This window comes from Motacilla alba, chromosome 11 (genome assembly GCF_015832195.1).
Source record: "Motacilla alba alba isolate MOTALB_02 chromosome 11, Motacilla_alba_V1.0_pri, whole genome shotgun sequence".
NCBI lineage: Eukaryota > Metazoa > Chordata > Aves > Passeriformes > Motacillidae > Motacilla > Motacilla alba.
In genome coordinates, this window is record NC_052026.1 from 7,598,068 (window position 1) to 7,615,271 (window position 17,204).

General features: G+C 40.5%; 2 protein-coding genes across 9 annotated transcripts in view; one reads left to right on the plus strand and one right to left on the minus strand.

Annotated features, from left to right (window-relative positions):
- ITFG1 (integrin alpha FG-GAP repeat containing 1) overlaps window positions 1-2,091 on the minus strand; it is a 74,067-nt gene extending 71,976 nt beyond the window's left edge. Inside the window, exon 1 of the mRNA XM_038148331.1 lies at window positions 1,693-2,091. Coding sequence (XP_038004259.1) covers window positions 1,693-2,056 — 364 coding nt within the window. The 5' untranslated portion in view covers window positions 2,057-2,091. The remainder of the gene's footprint in view (window positions 1-1,692) is intronic.
- The window catches only part of PHKB (phosphorylase kinase regulatory subunit beta), a 70,518-nt gene continuing 55,300 nt past the window's right edge, over window positions 1,987-17,204 (plus strand). For 2 of the 8 annotated variants that reach the window (XM_038148322.1, XM_038148325.1), the window contains exons 1-8: window positions 1,992-2,124; window positions 3,776-3,904; window positions 4,667-4,779; window positions 8,697-8,714; window positions 10,825-10,914; window positions 12,675-12,813; window positions 13,714-13,813; window positions 15,538-15,645. In XM_038148322.1, coding sequence (XP_038004250.1) covers window positions 4,725-4,779; window positions 8,697-8,714; window positions 10,825-10,914; window positions 12,675-12,813; window positions 13,714-13,813; window positions 15,538-15,645 — 510 coding nt within the window. In that variant the 5' untranslated portion in view covers window positions 1,992-2,124; window positions 3,776-3,904; window positions 4,667-4,724. Of the gene's footprint in view, window positions 2,125-3,775; window positions 3,905-4,666; window positions 4,780-8,696; window positions 8,715-10,824; window positions 10,915-12,674; window positions 12,814-13,713; window positions 13,814-15,537; window positions 15,646-17,204 lie in introns of all 8 variants that reach the window. The other 6 variants (XM_038148327.1, XM_038148330.1, XM_038148323.1 and 3 more) reach the window with 5 other exon arrangements.

A 17,204-nucleotide genomic window follows, 5' to 3' on the forward strand; every position in this document is an offset into this window, starting at 1 on the left:
CACTGACCTGTGACATGCAGAGACTCACAAACAGGTAAGCATGCACAATTCCAGTTATTTGTAGAATCAGAGTTTCAAAAAGTGACTAAACCCAGAGGCCACGGGTACTCTGGAATTGGCCTTGCAGTGGGATACTTCTGGATCCGGACTATCCCTTACATTCAGTGAGTGTGCTATTTCTTACAAAAGAGCACAATCTGATTTTCTTTTATGTATCTGAGCATATGGAACATTACTCTCATTCAACTGCAGTAATGCAAGATCAGAAAAATAATATATACCCAGCCAAAGGTCCAAGACATCCTCTCCATTTCTTGATTAAGGGTCAGGATTATAAGGACAGGGCTGCTTTACAGACTCCTATTCCTCAAAGTCTTGTGTCATCTCCAGTGCTCATTGCTGCTTACAATTGGCTGCCATTAATCCCAGCATTTAGAACCACTACCTTCTGTTTTGAGAGTAGTTACTGTAGTTACTTTTCACCAATACTTAAGTTATGAAAAAGAATGTGTTCAACTATGTTATTTCAATCTGATTTTTACAGTAGGTACCACACAGGAAAATGATCTATCAAGTGCTGCTATAGAGACACAAAGAAATCACAAATTTCATTCCTGAAACTTATAACTATTCACACTTATATATGCACTCATCTGCAAGATAAGAAGGTAAAAATTAAATCTTTTTTCATAGACATTCAATTTAAATCTGACCATTTTTTCAGTAGATGAGCCTGTGGAGCATTTCCAGGGAGCTGTGCTTTTCAATAACTCAGCTAGATGGGAAAGTCACTCATGCTTTACCAAAGCTACTTAGAAAAACATTTCTGAGATGGAAGGAATAAAAAAGGTGAATCTGAGAATAAATTTACTATCTTAATGTGCTTCAAGAAGATAAAATATTCCAAGATTAATGTCTGCAAATAACACTGCCACTGAAAATAAGCCCTGATTTGAGGTCTCCCCATATCTGAAGCCTGAAGAGAAACCTGTGGCAGGTCAGCTACCACAGCACTTTAACTTTGAATGTTCAAAGTAGTATAACATGCAATTTTTCCTCCACATCTGTGAAATGTCCATCTTTGTTTCCAAAAAAATATTGTGAAACCAGGAGCAAAACGACAATTTGTGGCCATTCAAGTTGTAGGATGAAGTCTCTAAATTATTTCACAACCAGAAATTCAACTTTAAAGACAAATGCGCCCCATATGAACCATTCTAGAGCAAACTGAATACCGTATGCCATACAGGAAATACCTGGGAGCACAGCAAGTGTCAGTTTCAGCCGGCAAACGATGTCGTGCTCACCGCGCCGGCCCTGGGCGACACAGCCCCGGCACCCGGGCCGTGCTCGGGAACGGGCGAGAGGCCGGTAAGGCTCAGACCGCAGGGATCAGCGAGCCCATCCCTGGGATTCGCGAGCCCATCCCTCTCCCGGCCGGGATCCGCGAGCCCATCCCTCTCCCGGCCGGGATCCGCGAGCCCATCCCTCTCCCGGCCGGGATCCGCGAGCCCATCCCTCTCCCGGCCGGGCAGCTCGCACCGGCAGCGCCGGCCCGCAGCCCCAGCCCCGCCGTCACCCTCACGGTGCTGCCGGGCCCCGGGGGCGGCGGCACCCTGGCCTGCGAGGGACGGGGAGCCCAGCTCACACCGCCCGTGCCTCCGCACGCCCCGGGCCCGGCCCCGCACTCACCGCCGCGCAGCACGAACAGGTCCGTCTGCTTGTCCGAGTTGAAGTCGCCGAAGGCCGCCAGGGTGCCGCGGGCCTCGGGCCCGAAGAGCTGAGCGGTCACATTCTGCAGGGCTCGGGCGGGCCCCGCCAGGACCAGCAGGGCCAGGGCCAGCAGCGGGGCCAGCGGCGGGCACGGCCCGCGGGCCCCCATCGCGCACGGCCTCGCCCCGCCCGCGCTCTGACGGCAGCGGGGCGGGCCCGGCCCCGCCGGCCGCCGTTTGCGGCAGCGGCGGCGGAGCCTGCGCGAGCGCTTTACGGCGGGAGCCAGGCAGGGCCCGCCCGGCGCCGCGCACCGCGCCGCGGCTCTCCGGGACCGCTCCGCCATGGCCGCGACTCACATGGCTGACGTGAGCTGGAAGATGCTGGAGCTGCGCGCTCGCTCCAAACGCTCAGGTCTGACCTCTTGGCTTGCCCGGGAGGAGCTCCGGGGATCCCTGTGCCTCCCGTCACTCACCGCCCCGCTCCCGCACTCCCTGCCCCGCTCCCGGCCCGGCCCCGGGCTGTTTCCCCGTCTCTGCCGCGCCTCTCGCGGGTGGCGGTGCCCGGGCGGGCCCGCCCTGAGGGGCGCAGGGGGAGGGCGGGCACAGCCCCCGGTGCCCTCAGGTGCCACCTGTGCCCGCGGGAGCAGAGGCAGCCGCTCGTGGCGTGTTCGCTCCGCAGCTGTGTAAACCCGTGCTGCGCTTGTGGAACAGGTGCCGTGTTTAGGGGAAAGTCCCAGTCTTGGCAGGTTTCCCTTGGGTAAAGGTAACTGCTCTAGAGCGTGGGAATTTCGTGTTCTGAACGTGGGGCAGCCGCGTTCTGGCCTAAACCAAAGGGTGATGTTTGCCGAGTTAGCCTGAATTTCTGAACTTCAAAAAACTTGGAGTTTTGATTTATTTTTTTCATTTGAAGTAAAATACAGTCATACCAGGCGTTTAATTGTTCTAACGGAAAAACTTCTCCAGAAGATCCTTGTGTTTATTTATACACCATACATGCTCGTAACACTCAGTCGCTGCTTATTTGCATGTTTGGTTGGTTTTGTTGTGCTAGTAACTGATCAGACAGCGTGAGACCAAAACGGGGCTTTGTGAGGGCTCTAAAGAATTGATTGTTTAAGGTCTGGTCTGATTAGCTTGGCTCTAAGAGCTCGGTTTGTGCGTGGATTGACCGGCAGTCCGCGCTGAGCGCTGCGGGCGGTGTCCCTCGGCGGCCGGCTGCGGTCCGGGGCTGCCGGGGTGGGGTGGCCGCCGGGGTGGGGTGGCCGCCGCGGTGGGGTGGCCGCCGCGGTGGGGTGGCTGCCGGGGTGGGGTGGCCGCCGGGGTGGGGTGGCCGCCGGGGTGGGTGGCTGCCGGGGTGGGTGGCTGCCGGGGTGGGTGGCTGCCAGGGTGGGTGGCTGCCGGGGTGGGTGGCTGCCCAGCGGGGCCGCGGGCCTCTGCGGGGCCGGGCCTGGCAGCGCAGCCCCGGCTGAACCGTGAGCCTCGGGGAGCGCACGGGCTTTGGGAGTCCCCTGCAGGGTCAGGCCTGCCTGCAGAAGGCACTTGATGGTTTCAAACACTTCACCTTTTCTTTGCTGCTTCTGCCTGTTACTTTTTTGTTACATGTATGAAGAATGTATTCTGAGCAATGAGAGATTGTAGTTCATGTCCGTCTTTCCCAGCTCATACAGATTTTGTTCAGGGACTGCCTAGAGATTTGTTCATGGCATTTTACAGAACAGCTGGATAAATTTGGCCAAGAAATGAACATTATTTTAGTTGAAAAGTTTTTCTGATGAAAGAGTTGATTTAAAAATCAAATGTTATTTAATATCTTTCAGGTAACATTCATATCTAAAAATAAAAATAATGTTCTTATATTTCAAGTTTACTGCTGCATCTTTATGTTGAAATTTGTATAACTTCAGGACTTTTTTTCTTCCTTCCTGGCCCTATCAGAAGGAGACATGGTTGGGATTATCAGAGGAAGTGACTGAAAGTCCCCCAGGTGTTCCTGGCTTGGCTGGTGCCTGTGCTGGAGTCCCAGCTCACAGCACTGTTTTGTTTGGTTTGGTTTTTTTTACTAGCGTGCTTCTTGGAGTAAGATGTAGTAAACGTGGAGTATAGACACACGTGCCTGAAATGCACCAGTGACTCATGTTTTATAGCCTGCAGCAATGGATCATGTAAGACTCAAATCCTGTAGGAGGGAATTTGTATCCTCATGTTTATGTGTATTAAATTATGAATTACTTTTTTCCAGTAAAACCAAATTTTATTCAGAAATTTTCATTTCCCTTCCTGAAGCAATAAAATACTGTTTCATTGTTGCCACTCTGATTAGGAGCAGATTCTAAAGATAGTAGTTGATTAGTCTAAAGCCCCGGAATTTTTTCTTACTTTAAAAAAGATAAACTTTAAAGATTTGGGAAAACTTGTCATTGTAATTGCAGACAATTTTCCTATTGTATATCCCAAAGGGGAAGATGGCCTACCCCTAATAACTGAGATATTCAGTGCCATAAGTAATGTATATGACTGCAGGAAACATCCTGGTGTAGATTTCACACGGGATGAAGGCAGCACTATGCATAAGCAGAGTTTTAGTTTCTTATCATTGTTACTTAATATTTTAGCGTCCACTACTTAAATCAGTATCTTTATTTCATCTAGAAATATAGCAGATGGTATTCATCACCTTTTGGTGTTTGTAGCAAATTTCCTATTGAATAAGAAAGCTCATGTGAAATATCCAAAAGATGGATTTTTTTTTTTGTAAACTGAGTCCTTTCACTCAGAAGGAGTAAACTACTAAGTTCTATGGAAGTAAAAGCAAAATAAAACCAAGAGGTCAGTGTAGAAGAAGGAAACATAAGATGTAATGAAAGTTTGTGCTGTGCACTCTGTTGTGTTAATAACTCCACTAACATTGCTTTCACTTAATTTAATGCTGATTGCCTTTAACATTTACTAAACAGTTTTGAAAATTACTGTAGCTTAGCCTGAGCCGTTTGTGATTAGCTGCACCAATTTGAAATGGCCAATTTGGATGATGACAGAGCCTCCTCTGCGCATGCTTTTTTAAAATTTGGTAAGTGTGCAGTTCTGTGTTTTGTTTTTGTTTGTGGCTATTTAATTCAACAAAAAATAATTGTATGTTTTATTTCATGCAGTGTTCTTTGTTAGTAGCTCTTTAGCACTGTACAGTAGAACTTAAGAATTTGAACTCTTTCAGTAGAAATTGTAATCTACTTAGATCGAAATCTACTATCAAATCTTGCTATTTTGTTTGTTTAGTGTTCCTGTCAGTATCCCTCAGTGCAACCATCTCTGAACTGCAGTTTCTCTTTTAAGATGACAGTCATGTGAAAGGTGCATTAGCAATGCTGTTTGTGATTGACTCCCAGAAAACCCCAGCGTGACTGGTTTAGAGAGAAGTAAAATTTACGGTCAGTCAGTCATTGGTTACTAAGTTGGACATTTGGAAATTAAGTGGAAGCAAAGTAAAGCCCCCTGGCACAGCTTCTCCTCAGGTACAACAGAAGCTAGAATGTAGGAAGCTGTCAAGACTGTGTGTTTTGAAGGGAGTTTGACTGGGATGAGATGTATCCATATGCGACACTCTGATTGGGGGAAACTCTGGTGTAGTCCTTGTTGAAACTCAGTAGCAGTACAAGTGCTGGTGAGAGTGACCAGGTAAGGGGACACAACTGGGTGCCTTGGACTCTCCTGCCCTTCCTGTGGCTTTTCAGTTTTGCCTCTCTGACCATCAAAAAACGTGATGTGTTGACAGTGTTAAAAAAAAGACTGTTTTCTAATTATCTGCTATTTCACTTGTTATTATGCAAAATAAACATTTTTAGTAGTTTTAACACCTATTGTTTTGAATTCTCAGAAATGGCAATGCCTGCCTTGAATATCCTGGGTGGTTTCCAGCCTTGCTTGTAGCAATTACAAGGCTTGTGTGGTAGACTTTGGCATTTTGGTTATGTGAAGCTCCTCTGTACTGGCACGATGGTCAGTATTTTATTTCTGGTGTTCAGTAGCTTGTGTTGTTAGTTACTGTAAATCCTGAAATCAGTAGTTTCCATTAAGTATAATATACTTGACAAAGAGCTACCTTCAGATGATTAGGAAATAAAGGACAGGATAAACTGCTGTGTATTTTTTTTCTTTTTCCTCTGTGGTGACCAGTGACAGGCTCTGAAGAAATGGTTGGAGCTGTGCCAGGGGAGGTTTAGGTTGGATGTCAGGAAAAGGTTGTTCACCCAGAGGGTGGTTGGGCACTGGAACAGGTTTCCCAGGACAGTGGGCACAACACCAAACCTCACAGAGCTCAGGAAGGGTTTGGACAATGCTCTCAGGCACAGGGTGCCATTCTGGGCTTGTTCTGTGTAGGGCTAGGAGCTGGACCTCGACAATCCTTGTGGGTCCCTTGCAGCTCAGGATGTTCTATAACTCTATGAAATACTAGTTGAATTACTTGTGCAGTGTAACACATGATTTTTCTTGATCAATTATAGTTTTAAAGCTTTGTCACTTTAATGATATTTAAATTAAACTATTACAAGATTTTACTTGTTTTTACTAATTTGTTATTGTCACTCAACCAAGGTAACAATTCATACTTTTTGCTTACTTCTACTGTGTATTCAGGTACAGGAATATTTTAATACCTTTTCTGTCTGTCTCTCCAAGCCCTCCTCCTGGTGTTTCCTTACCCTGTTTTGTAGAACAGTTCAGTTTGTAGGGGTTGTCAGGATGTCACCTACTCCAGCCTCTTACTCAAAGCAGGATCAACTGTGAGATCATGGTTTGCTCCTATATGTAGTGATTAAAAATCCCCTTGTGATTTTTTTCTTAAACTTTGCTGTGAGTAGAAATAAAATCCTCTTTGGTCCCAATGACTTCTGTAATGTGAAGCTGCCACTGCCCTTACTGATGCTGAGTAATGAAAGTTACAGGGATCTGAGGTCCAGGGCTTGCCTCTGTCTCAAGTGTTTGATTATGCCCAGACCTAGTCTCACATCAGAGGCTGTGATCAGTTTTCATTCTTATCAAATCTACGAAGAAATCTTGTGTTCTCAGCTTTTTTCTTTTGGTCTGGCCTGATTTAATTATGCAAACCAATGATTTCTTTTCTTATTCTGGCATGTGAAATATTAGAAATAAAGTTCTTGCCATGTTGTTTCCATTTGTTTGGGATTAACTTTGTGGAAGTGTTTGTTTATATTAATTCTGTACTTTGGAAGATTTGAATAAACTGTCCTTGTTGAAATATGCGAGTCTTTATCCGTAGACTCGGTACAGAATTCCATTCTAATCCTTGTTTTTCTTTAATATCCACAATTACTGCCATCTTCAAGGATGTGTGTGTGTCCAAAGCTTCCATATATGCAAATTTGGGAACAGAGTTTTTTTTAAAAAAAACTTCTGTTTTTATTTTGGCCATAGCTTCTGAATCCAAACATCTGGACAGTTCATGTCTCCTCCCTGAAGAGCAGTTAGTGCTAATCTCAGGTATAACTGGAATAAAGATGAGGTGGATGGAAAGTAGCATCAGGATGGCACAGTATTTTCAGTATCCAGAGGTTGTATGTGCATAGGATCGACATTTCTTCTGTTCTCTGTTACTTTGAGAGGAATCTCTATCATTTTTAGTGATTATTCAACTTGAAGAGTGGTAAAATCATGTTACCCTGGGACCTGTAAATGGTAGGAAATGAAAGGGGATTAGTTTTCCTTCAGATTAGGAATATAGGCATTTAGTCAGTGCAATGTCTGAAGAAGAACAGGGATTTAATTTTACTTGGGATCAAGACTTTGAGTGTTCTCTTACCAGACATTAATTATATTAACACAGGAAGTGACACTTTGATTTTCTATAAATTTTTTACTGATTTTGAAATAGGTACTGCCTGCAGCAATGCACTTGTGGTGTAAGGAAATAATGGGCACGCTTCATTCTTTGTAGGAAAAAAAGCTGAATTCCCCAATAACCTATTTAAATGTTGGATGGGGTTGTTACACCACTACACAGCAGACAAAATAGTAAATCAACAGAACAGGTTTTTATGGTCTTCCTACTTATTTAGGAACAGGTTTTTATGGTCTTCCTTCTACCTACTTATTTGCCTAAAATAAAACTCCCACTGTGTGGTTATAATAAAGTGATGTATTTATGAAAAACAGTATTTAAAATTAATGTCCTCATTCTGGTTCTTCAGAATGCTGCTGTACAAAGTGAGACCTCCAGGGTCCCGTTTGCAAATGTCACTCTGTTGTGTTTAGAATGCTGCAGTCTTGCTGCTGTCATCTCTTTAATTTTTTTTTCTAAGTTTGAAAACTATTTTAAATATGTAATTGAAAATAGCTTTCTATGACAGGTTTTTATCTTGCTGAAATGAACTCAAACAGATTTTGGATGAGACTGTAGACAGGCTTTTTTTAGCCATCCTTAAAATAGCTTCCTCTGTGTTATGGGCTCTCTCCAAAAGCTCAAGGAAGGAGCAGCTTCGTGTTTGTCCTGACTGTTCCTTGCTTTGATTAGGTTGTGATAGTAATGAAATGTAATTTACCACATGATTTCTCCAGGAGAATGCTGTAGACACCAAAGCAAAACATAAACTATATAGATGCTAATAAGGAATTAATGAAGGCTATGTGGAAAACTTTGATTTAAATGAGTTCTCCTCCTTATAGTGGGAGTAGTTTTAGGTGATACTTGGAAAGCATAAAACTATTTTTTGTCAGTTTTTCAAACTTTGAATAATTTCACCTTTTTATTCCATCACCAGTCTACTCTGACTGTTTTACTATATTTCTATTAAAGTTTCAAACATCTAGAATAATGTAATTTGTAGGTGGTGGTGTTTTGACATTTTCATGCTTTCTGTTCTGTTTAATCTTCTTTCTGCACTAAGTTGAAATCTTTCAATGCTCTGAAGTAGAAGAATATGCTTGCTTTTTGTTCTTGATACCTTTGTTTTGTTTCTCTGTTGGCCACAGAGGGTCACAGATTGTCTGGTGAGTATTTAAATGAAAACTATTTTAGTTCAGGAACTTTTGACTTGTGTGTGTGTGTGCCTGTGGATGCTCAGCTGTGTGTCCTGGTGCCACTCTGGGGTTAGCAGCCTGCAGGAAGTGGACATTCTGAACCTGTTTCACACACCGAGGATGGTGGATATGCATGGGAATGCATATTCAGTTAGCTAATCTGAGAGTTAGAATCATTATTTTGCCTTTGAAAATTTAGTAAGTGAATTTCTCATAAAATTGCTGCTTTTTATGCGCTGACTTCCTGAAGATTTTTTCTTTTGCGTATTCTGTCCTTTCACTACAACACTAGAAAATGACAGTTACTGCAGCTCACTGTATTGTGTGCTTTTGCAAGATAACGGAATTAATTGTATGACAGCATAAATTATTAATCATTTCACGGACAGCATTCATAGGCTAAAAGAAGTAGACAAACAGAATTGCTTCAAAAAATTGATTTAAATTGGTTCAGAATGTTCATTATTTATTTGTTTGTTTGTTTTAATAGAAAATACAAAAGCTGTGATATGTTACAAGTTTTTCTTCTCCATTTCAGAACAATTTCATTTCTTTTGACTTTGTTTTTTTTAGGCAGCTCAAATACACTGGGCTCTCTGTGCTTCCCTTTCAGGCCCTTTCCCACTTGCAGGTGTTTGTTTCTAATTTAACCTCTCCCAATGAGGAAAGGCTGAAGGGGAAGCTCAGATGGGTAGGGAAGCATCACCAGGACATCAAGCAGAGCAGGCACCCAGGGCTCTGCTTGGGGCTGGGTTTTTTCACTCCTGTGCTGGCAAAGCAAAGGTAATACTAACTTGTGGTGAGGTTTGCATTCTTGAATGGCCAGGCATTTTCTTCTCTCCCCCAAAGGACTTGATTCATAAAGCTGCTGTCACCATTCTGCACACATCCCAGTTAGGTTGGAAAGGACCTCTGAGATCATCAAGTCCAGCATTTGACCAAGCACCATCTTGGCAACTGGACAGGGCACTGAGTCCCACATCCAGTTTTTTCTTGAACACTTTTCTTTTTCTTCATTTTGTTTTCTTTGTTTCATGGGGCTGAGAGTCCTGTATATGGACAATCACGAGTGTGATGCTTGGGAGAGTGCTGGGATTGCCAAAGAGGCTCTGTGAAAAGGAGCACTCGCTGTGTCCTGCCAGAACTGCTTGGCTGGTCGGGCTGCCCTGGCACTGCATTCCCTGAGCTTTTCCAGAGGGCAGGGTGCAGGCTGGGAAGGGAAAATTCTCATTCTTCCTGTTAGCACATGGCTCTTGTGGAGATCTTGCCATCCAGAAAGCTGAATAAAGCCCAAGCGATTTGTGGCAGAGAGCAGGATGTTCCTCTGAAATTAGAAGCTGGAAATGGTTCACCCCGATAATTTTGCAAGGTAGATCATTTCAGCTCTCAGTAAAAGGGACTTTCCAGGTGCAGATAGGGAAGCAGCCAATACATGAGACAGTGAGAATGAAAGATGGGGATTTGACAGCACTGTATTTCCCTGGAATATAGGTAACTTGAGGGCCTTATCTGCTGAATAACTTGTGTCAGCTTTAGCAGCATGTGGGAACAAGCCAACCCTTATTCTGACATGACATCAGCTGGGCTGACTGGTGGGTGCAAACAAGGTTGGGGTAGGTGGAACACTGATGCTGTTGCACATCTTCACCATTTTAGAAAGCAGGTAGGGCAGTAAGAATTGAATATGGTCTACTTTTGTCCCTCTTCTGTTTTCCTACATATCTGCTGGAATTTTCTCTGTAACATACTTCAGATCTAAGAAAATGTTCATAGTAAATTCTCAGCCTTTAATAGTTGCATTCAATAATTAACTCTACACTTATGTAGCATTTGCTGTACTTGAGTATCTACAAGGCACTGGAGATACAGGTGGAGGTCTGGTTTGTGTAGACAGGTGCTGAAGAAAAAATTCTCTGAGACTGTAGAGATAACAACATTTTGTTTCAATGGAAATTTGATAAATTGAGCTTTTGTATAACAAACACGAAGAAATACCTTATCACGGTAATTTTTAGCAATATTACAATTATGAAACTGATTCTGATCTTGATTTTGGTTTTCTTTTTTCTTCTAATTTTAGGTTCAATTTATGAGCCACTTAAATGTATTAACCTTCCAAAGCCGGAGGGGGAAACTCTGTGGGATAAATTAAATCATTACTATAGAATTGGTAAGTTAATAATGCTTGAACTAACCCAGATATGAGTTAGAATTGATATTTGCATGATAAATATCAGCTTTACATCATTCCTGATTAAGGATAGTTTCCTAAACTTCTGCTGGAAGTTTGGAAGATGCAAAGAGGAGAGCTTAGTTACATATCTTTCTGTAAATCAAAATGTCTGTTGAAAATCCAGTTCAGCTGTAAGATTGAATTTAGAATTATTTTGGATGAAGGGGTAGCTTAGGATTGTGGCATTGACCAGATACAGCCGAGGAAAAATTTAAATGGACAAAAGCTTTCTTGTGGTACTTGGAACAGTCTGGCAGTTCTTTTTTGTTATTAATGGTGCCATAATGTATTCTTGTGCTGAAATTTTATTTGTTAGCTAATTTCAAGTCAACTGTAGTGTTTTTCATTTAATGTTATTTTAAGCCAAAACCATTAAAGAAGCAACGTTTTGTTTTGATTGTTTTGGGTTTTAGGAGGTTTGTGTTATAATGAAGTGCTGCCTGGATTCTAAAATCAAGGCTGTTTAATGGCTGTGCAATTGACAGTTAAATTAGGTTTTATTCAGGCAAGGGTACAGAATAGTGAACAATTTCCCCATCATTCTAAAACTGTGGATGGGACTCCATTCAAATGGCTTCTTGAAGTGAAATCTGTACCTGGTCTATCCATAGCTGTGTTGCTTTTTGTAGGTGCATTGCTTTCAGCTTCCTTACAGAGGAGATGACTGTTCAATTGGCTTTTTTAACACTTGGCAGCAACAAATTTGTGGTGGTGCTTGCTGTTTATCTCAGGCAATTATGCTGCTGCCACAGTAAAAATCTACTATTGAATTTATACTTCATTTATAATAATCTGTATTGACTTCTTCAGGTAATATCTTATCAAAGCTTTTGTTATAGGGTATCAAGACACTGAATATAATGCAAAAGAGCTGTAAAATCTTAAAATTTTCTTTTAGAATACTTAGTTTCTAAGTATTCTATATAGACAATAAAGAGGCCTTCCTAAAATTGATTCTTGATAACAATCTGTGGGAAAAAACCTGCTTTCCTGTCTTACACTGAAGAGATTATGCCCTCAAACATGACCTTTTTAACAATAAAGCCCAGTTTCAATCTTGTAGCATTCCAGTTATTATATAACCTTAGGAAAAACAATTTCCAAAATGCAAAATATTGAAGTACAAAAAGAATCAAAGTAATATTTAGTATTTTTTCTAACTCGGTTTTGGCAATGAAAATTCCTGTCTTAGTCTATTTTAATATCAAGATACTGAGTTAAATAATTGTAGTTGTCCTTTCTCCTTGCTTACTCCTCTCTACTTATATAAGTATTGATACAATCACCTGGCCTGAGTTAAAAAGGTAGTTTTTATGAGTGTAGAGTTCTTGAGAGTTTAAGCATTTAACTGATTGGGGGGCAGTTGACATACTGTAGTCACTTTTTTCTTCTGTTTTCATGGAAAGGAAGTTACTGGGTTGCTTTGTAGAAATTCTGTACAAAGTGGGTTGTGCTAGAACAGAGTCATAGGAATAGTTTTGAATACTGCTGGGTTTTTGTGTAAAAGGTCTAATTTGTTGGAAAAAAAACAATGTAACAAATTTTGTGTGTGTTTCTCCTTACCTTTCTTTCCCTTGTTTTATCTTGTGCATGCTCTAACAGGTTGTTTACACCTCGATCCGTTCCTGAAAATCTATTTAGAAACTGGAAGAAATACAAATGTTGTTAACAATCTTTTTTATTTTTCCTTCTTCCAGTTAAATCAACGTTGCTGGTCTATCAAAGCCCAACCACAGGTCTGTTCCCTACCAAGACTTTTGGGAGTAACCAAAAGGCAAAAGTCCATGATAGCCTTTACTGTGCTGCCTGTGCCTGGGCATTGGCCCTTGCTTACAGGTGAATAACTTCTACCCTCATGTCTCTGCCAGGTTTCATTCCCTCTCTTATTCAGTTCCCTGGGAAAGTTTTGAAAGATGAAGCTTTATCAAAAAGAGATTTATAAACCCAAAGAGAATGGTGCATTTCCAAATCTCAGTAAAAATATTCATGTAGGTGCTAGGTTAAAAATGTCACTCTACTTTTGGTAAGTAAACGTGTTTTCATGTAATGTAATTGGTGCCAGTATTTGTTACAGTGGAATGAATGCCTGCTACTAAAAATAGAGGTTCTTCTGGCAAATTGTACTCAAGGAATACTTGTAAATCTAGTAGGAGAGTTCAGGGCATTGGCAGGCTTGTTGCTGGTCCTAAGAATCATTTACTTGCAGGAGACTGGTGTTATTATATCAGGAAGGATTTTTTGAAGTTCTTAAATTTTGAAAGAGGAATATTTGTGTAAGTTGCCAGACAAAAACCCTTTTATTGTTTTTATTGTTTTTATTGTTTTTATTATCATTATTCTTATTTCATCATTTTATTAATAAATTGTATTATTTTTATTTTATTATTTTATTATTTTATTATTTTTATTAAATTTTTGTTCTTATTATTTTTATTTTTATTTTTATTACTTTTATTACTTCTATTACTTGTATTACTTTTTATTTTTATTTTTATTATTTAGTTTTTGTTATTATTTTTCTTATTTTGTTATTTTATTATTTTAATTATTTTTAATATTTTAATTATTTTTAATGAGAAAGGATGACTAGGGCTGTAAATATGTAGATATGAGTGAGGGCACCACCATGCAACAGCGTTAGTTAAATACTTAATATTCCAAAGCATTAATGTCTCCTTTTTCCTGCCCCCACTGATGCATTTGCAATTTGTTTTATGAGTTATCTCTGTCACCCAGGCGCATTGATGATGACAAGGGAAGGACCCACGAGCTGGAGCATTCTGCCATCAAGTGCATGAGAGGGATTCTCTACTGCTACATGCGCCAGGCCGATAAGGTAAAACCGCGCTGCGGACGCAGCACGCGCCTCACTCCAGGGATTAATTAAACTGGGGAAACAAATCCTAAATACACATCAGATTCCCAGTGGTAGGGCGCCCCAGCTCAGAACAGCTGCTTCATTGTTGTTGCAGCATCGTTTTAGGGAGTAGGAGATGTGAGCATTTAGGGTAGGAAAGTGCTGGGTGCACTTGAAACTTCTTTGTGTTCGTTTTGCAGTTATTTGTCCCATTTAAATATGACAGCATTAGTACTTGTGGGGGGTTTTATGTCTTTCTATAGTGATTAAATGGAAAGATGTAGAACTACTTTTTGTTAAGGCTGGAGAGGGTTTTTTTTGCATTGTTATCTTGGTTATTGTGTTTGTAGTTGTTCTCTTTACCTAGGTGATCATTTTGATTTTTTTCTTGGTTTGTTTAGCAGATATTTTCCAGCAGTATTTTACTTAATGACATCATTTCCGAAGGGCACACATTTCTAAAATGAGTAAGGAAAGTGAGTAGTCTACTTATGTTGCAACATAAGTTGAGTCAATTTATTCAGCCCTTAATTCTCTTGTGAATATACTCTGAATATTGAGGCCTTCTTATTAAAATTTGGTGTGGTGGATAAATTTTGCATAGTGGTTAGCAGCAGATCTAGAAGCAGTTAAATACATATATTCCATGAAGTTGCAGGTCACTGACTTTTAACTGTATTATTAGAAATAGTTTTCCTGTAAGTCCATAGCTTCCCTCACAGCTGAGCACACAAACTGAAATGGGAAGCTCACAGGGATGGGTATCAGTAACAATAATAATGAGCAAGTATTGTATTGCCACTTGTATCTATGCTGACACATATTTTCTGGGTGGTTGGATTGCTTCTTGAGAGTCTCATATCTTTAAATAATCTCGACCTAAATTGATCTTGTTACATTTGAGCTGTTGTTTTTCTCTTTGGTGTGCAGTTGTTTGTTTTGGGGATGAGGAGTGCCAGATAAGAATAATGAGCATTAAATTAACAGAGGTGTCTCACTGCTGGCACACTGCTTGTCTGCTTTTGCCTTGTTTACTACAGATGCTTTTCTCTTCCTACAGTGTAGTAATAAACAGTTTCTGGTAGCCAACAGACAAAAGTCAAGCTGGACTTTATTCTGAGAGACTGTGTGTGGCCTCATGTAAAAGGAAGCTATTTTTTAGTAATATCTAAGTTACATCAAGACATGACTTGAGCAAATGCTGCTGCTTTTAGCAAAAATGCAGATGTTGCATTCTATTGCCAATGAGCATATGAGTCATGACCTGAAGTACATTTCATGTATTTGTGGAGGAGACTCCACAATATAGTACTTGTTTGCTTGTTCTGAGGCACATGCTGTGTTTTGTTGGTAGAGAAGAAAATCTTATGAAGGTAGCCTCAGTGTTGAAAATTCTGTGAAATGTGGATCAGGTACTGGCAATGATGGTTAGAAAATTTTAAAATTTGTTGGAGAGCAAAGCATGACTGGAAGAGTTATGGAGTTATCTTGGTTTCATTTAATTACCAGCTATAAAGTAATTGTTCTGAAAATACACTGTTGATGATGAGGTTTGCATAGTGGTCTAATCAAGAAATTGTTTTAGTTTGGAAATAATAACAAAAGTAATAAGAATTAAATAAGGTATATGGTGAATTTGTGGTTGCCAGCCATACTGAAATTATTGCCTTTGATTTTATGTTTTGCCTTTCATTCACCTTTAGGTTCAGAAATTTAAACAAGACCCCAAACCATCTGCATGTCTGCATTCTGTGTTCAATGCACAAACTGGAGATGAGGTCTTCTCCCATGAGGAGTATGGACACCTTCAGGTAACACATCCACGTTGTTGTAAATCCATGTTTGGGTGATTTTTTAATAATATTGTCTTCATTCTTCCATAATGAAGCTGCCTCAGTTTGGTTAGAATTGTGTTAGGTGTGCTGTGTGTGGTAAAACTGAGTTAGTTGCCTTTTGTGTCTTCTGCTGAAAAAGACAGAGTGTTTTGAAACATAACTGAATGGTACGCTTTGGTCAGAAGGTACTGAAATAACTGTGAGATTGTAGAGGTAAATGGTTGGTTGTTTACAAAGTTGCTTCTTTTTGAGACCAACAGATGGCTGTCAATAAATAATCCTGGCAAAAGAATGTTGTAGTCAGGAAAGTGAAAGATGTAGTGTGATCTTATAGTGAATATTCCCAGTTTAATTTTCCATAATTTTGAGCAGTTTTCATTCATTTAATGTACACTGACAATGGTTAGGAATTGTTCACTGCTTTGCATAGTGGCTCTTAGTCAGACTAATTGCATAACTGATTGTTTTATTGTCTCTCATTTTCCAGAGTTTAATCTTTACTCCTTTTATTTCCCATTCTCTTTACTTTCAGGCCCACCTTTGCTTTCATGATCTTGTTATTTTGCATTCCATAAGTCTGCACACAACTTTTAGCTCAGAAATTGCTAGTGAAATTATTCAGAACTGACACAGTGGGTTGATGATTATTTCATTTCATGGTGACAGTATTACTTAAATAGTTTGTACAGTGAATGTGTTGGATTCGGAAATTGTATGTTCTGGGGAAAATGCTTTATGGAGTTATCTTAAGCTAGCATTTTGGACTATGTGAAATTTCATGAAAAGGCACATGTTTTATCTATAAGAGGAGACAATCTGGGGACCAGGGGAGCACTGTATGACAGTTGAAAGTCTGCTTTTTGTGGCAGCTCAACCCTTCCCATAAAAACGAATGCACAATCCCATCTGTCATCTGCATACCTCAAAAAGTAGAGGGTTTTCAACTCTGTGGAGGCAAGAATACAGAGTAACTGAGAGGGCTCAGCTGGGAAACATTGAATATATTATGTAGTCCTTATTGCTGTATTTGGTGCTTTTCAGTTTGTGTTAAGACACTGGAGTCAGTTGTCTTGAAATATTTATAGATTTTTAGAATTTGGACCAAATTTTTTATCTGCTATGTTCCAGATAAGAATCCACTTTTTTTGTTCTAGATGGTTTCTTTAAATTTCATGTAATGAGATTGTGGTTTTATACCTCATATTGTGATCAACTTAGTTTCTCTGTTGAAGTTATAGAAATTTTCAAGTATAGGAAAGTTCGTAATAAAAACCAAAGCAGCAGTTTCCTTTGATTCCTCAATGAGTTGATTATGATGCCCATCTGTACAGCTGCTGAATGTAATTACTGTTTACAATAAATGCTGTGTATGGGTACTAAAAAATATAATTTTTCAATATCTGATCATATCTGAATGTTGTAATTCTCCTCCTGTCAGCTGATAATGCCAAAATTCCCACCAGGGCAGAAGTGATTTGCTTTCTAGGTATGCTGTGTACTATTCAATATACTGCTTGCCTTTCTGGTAACCTACT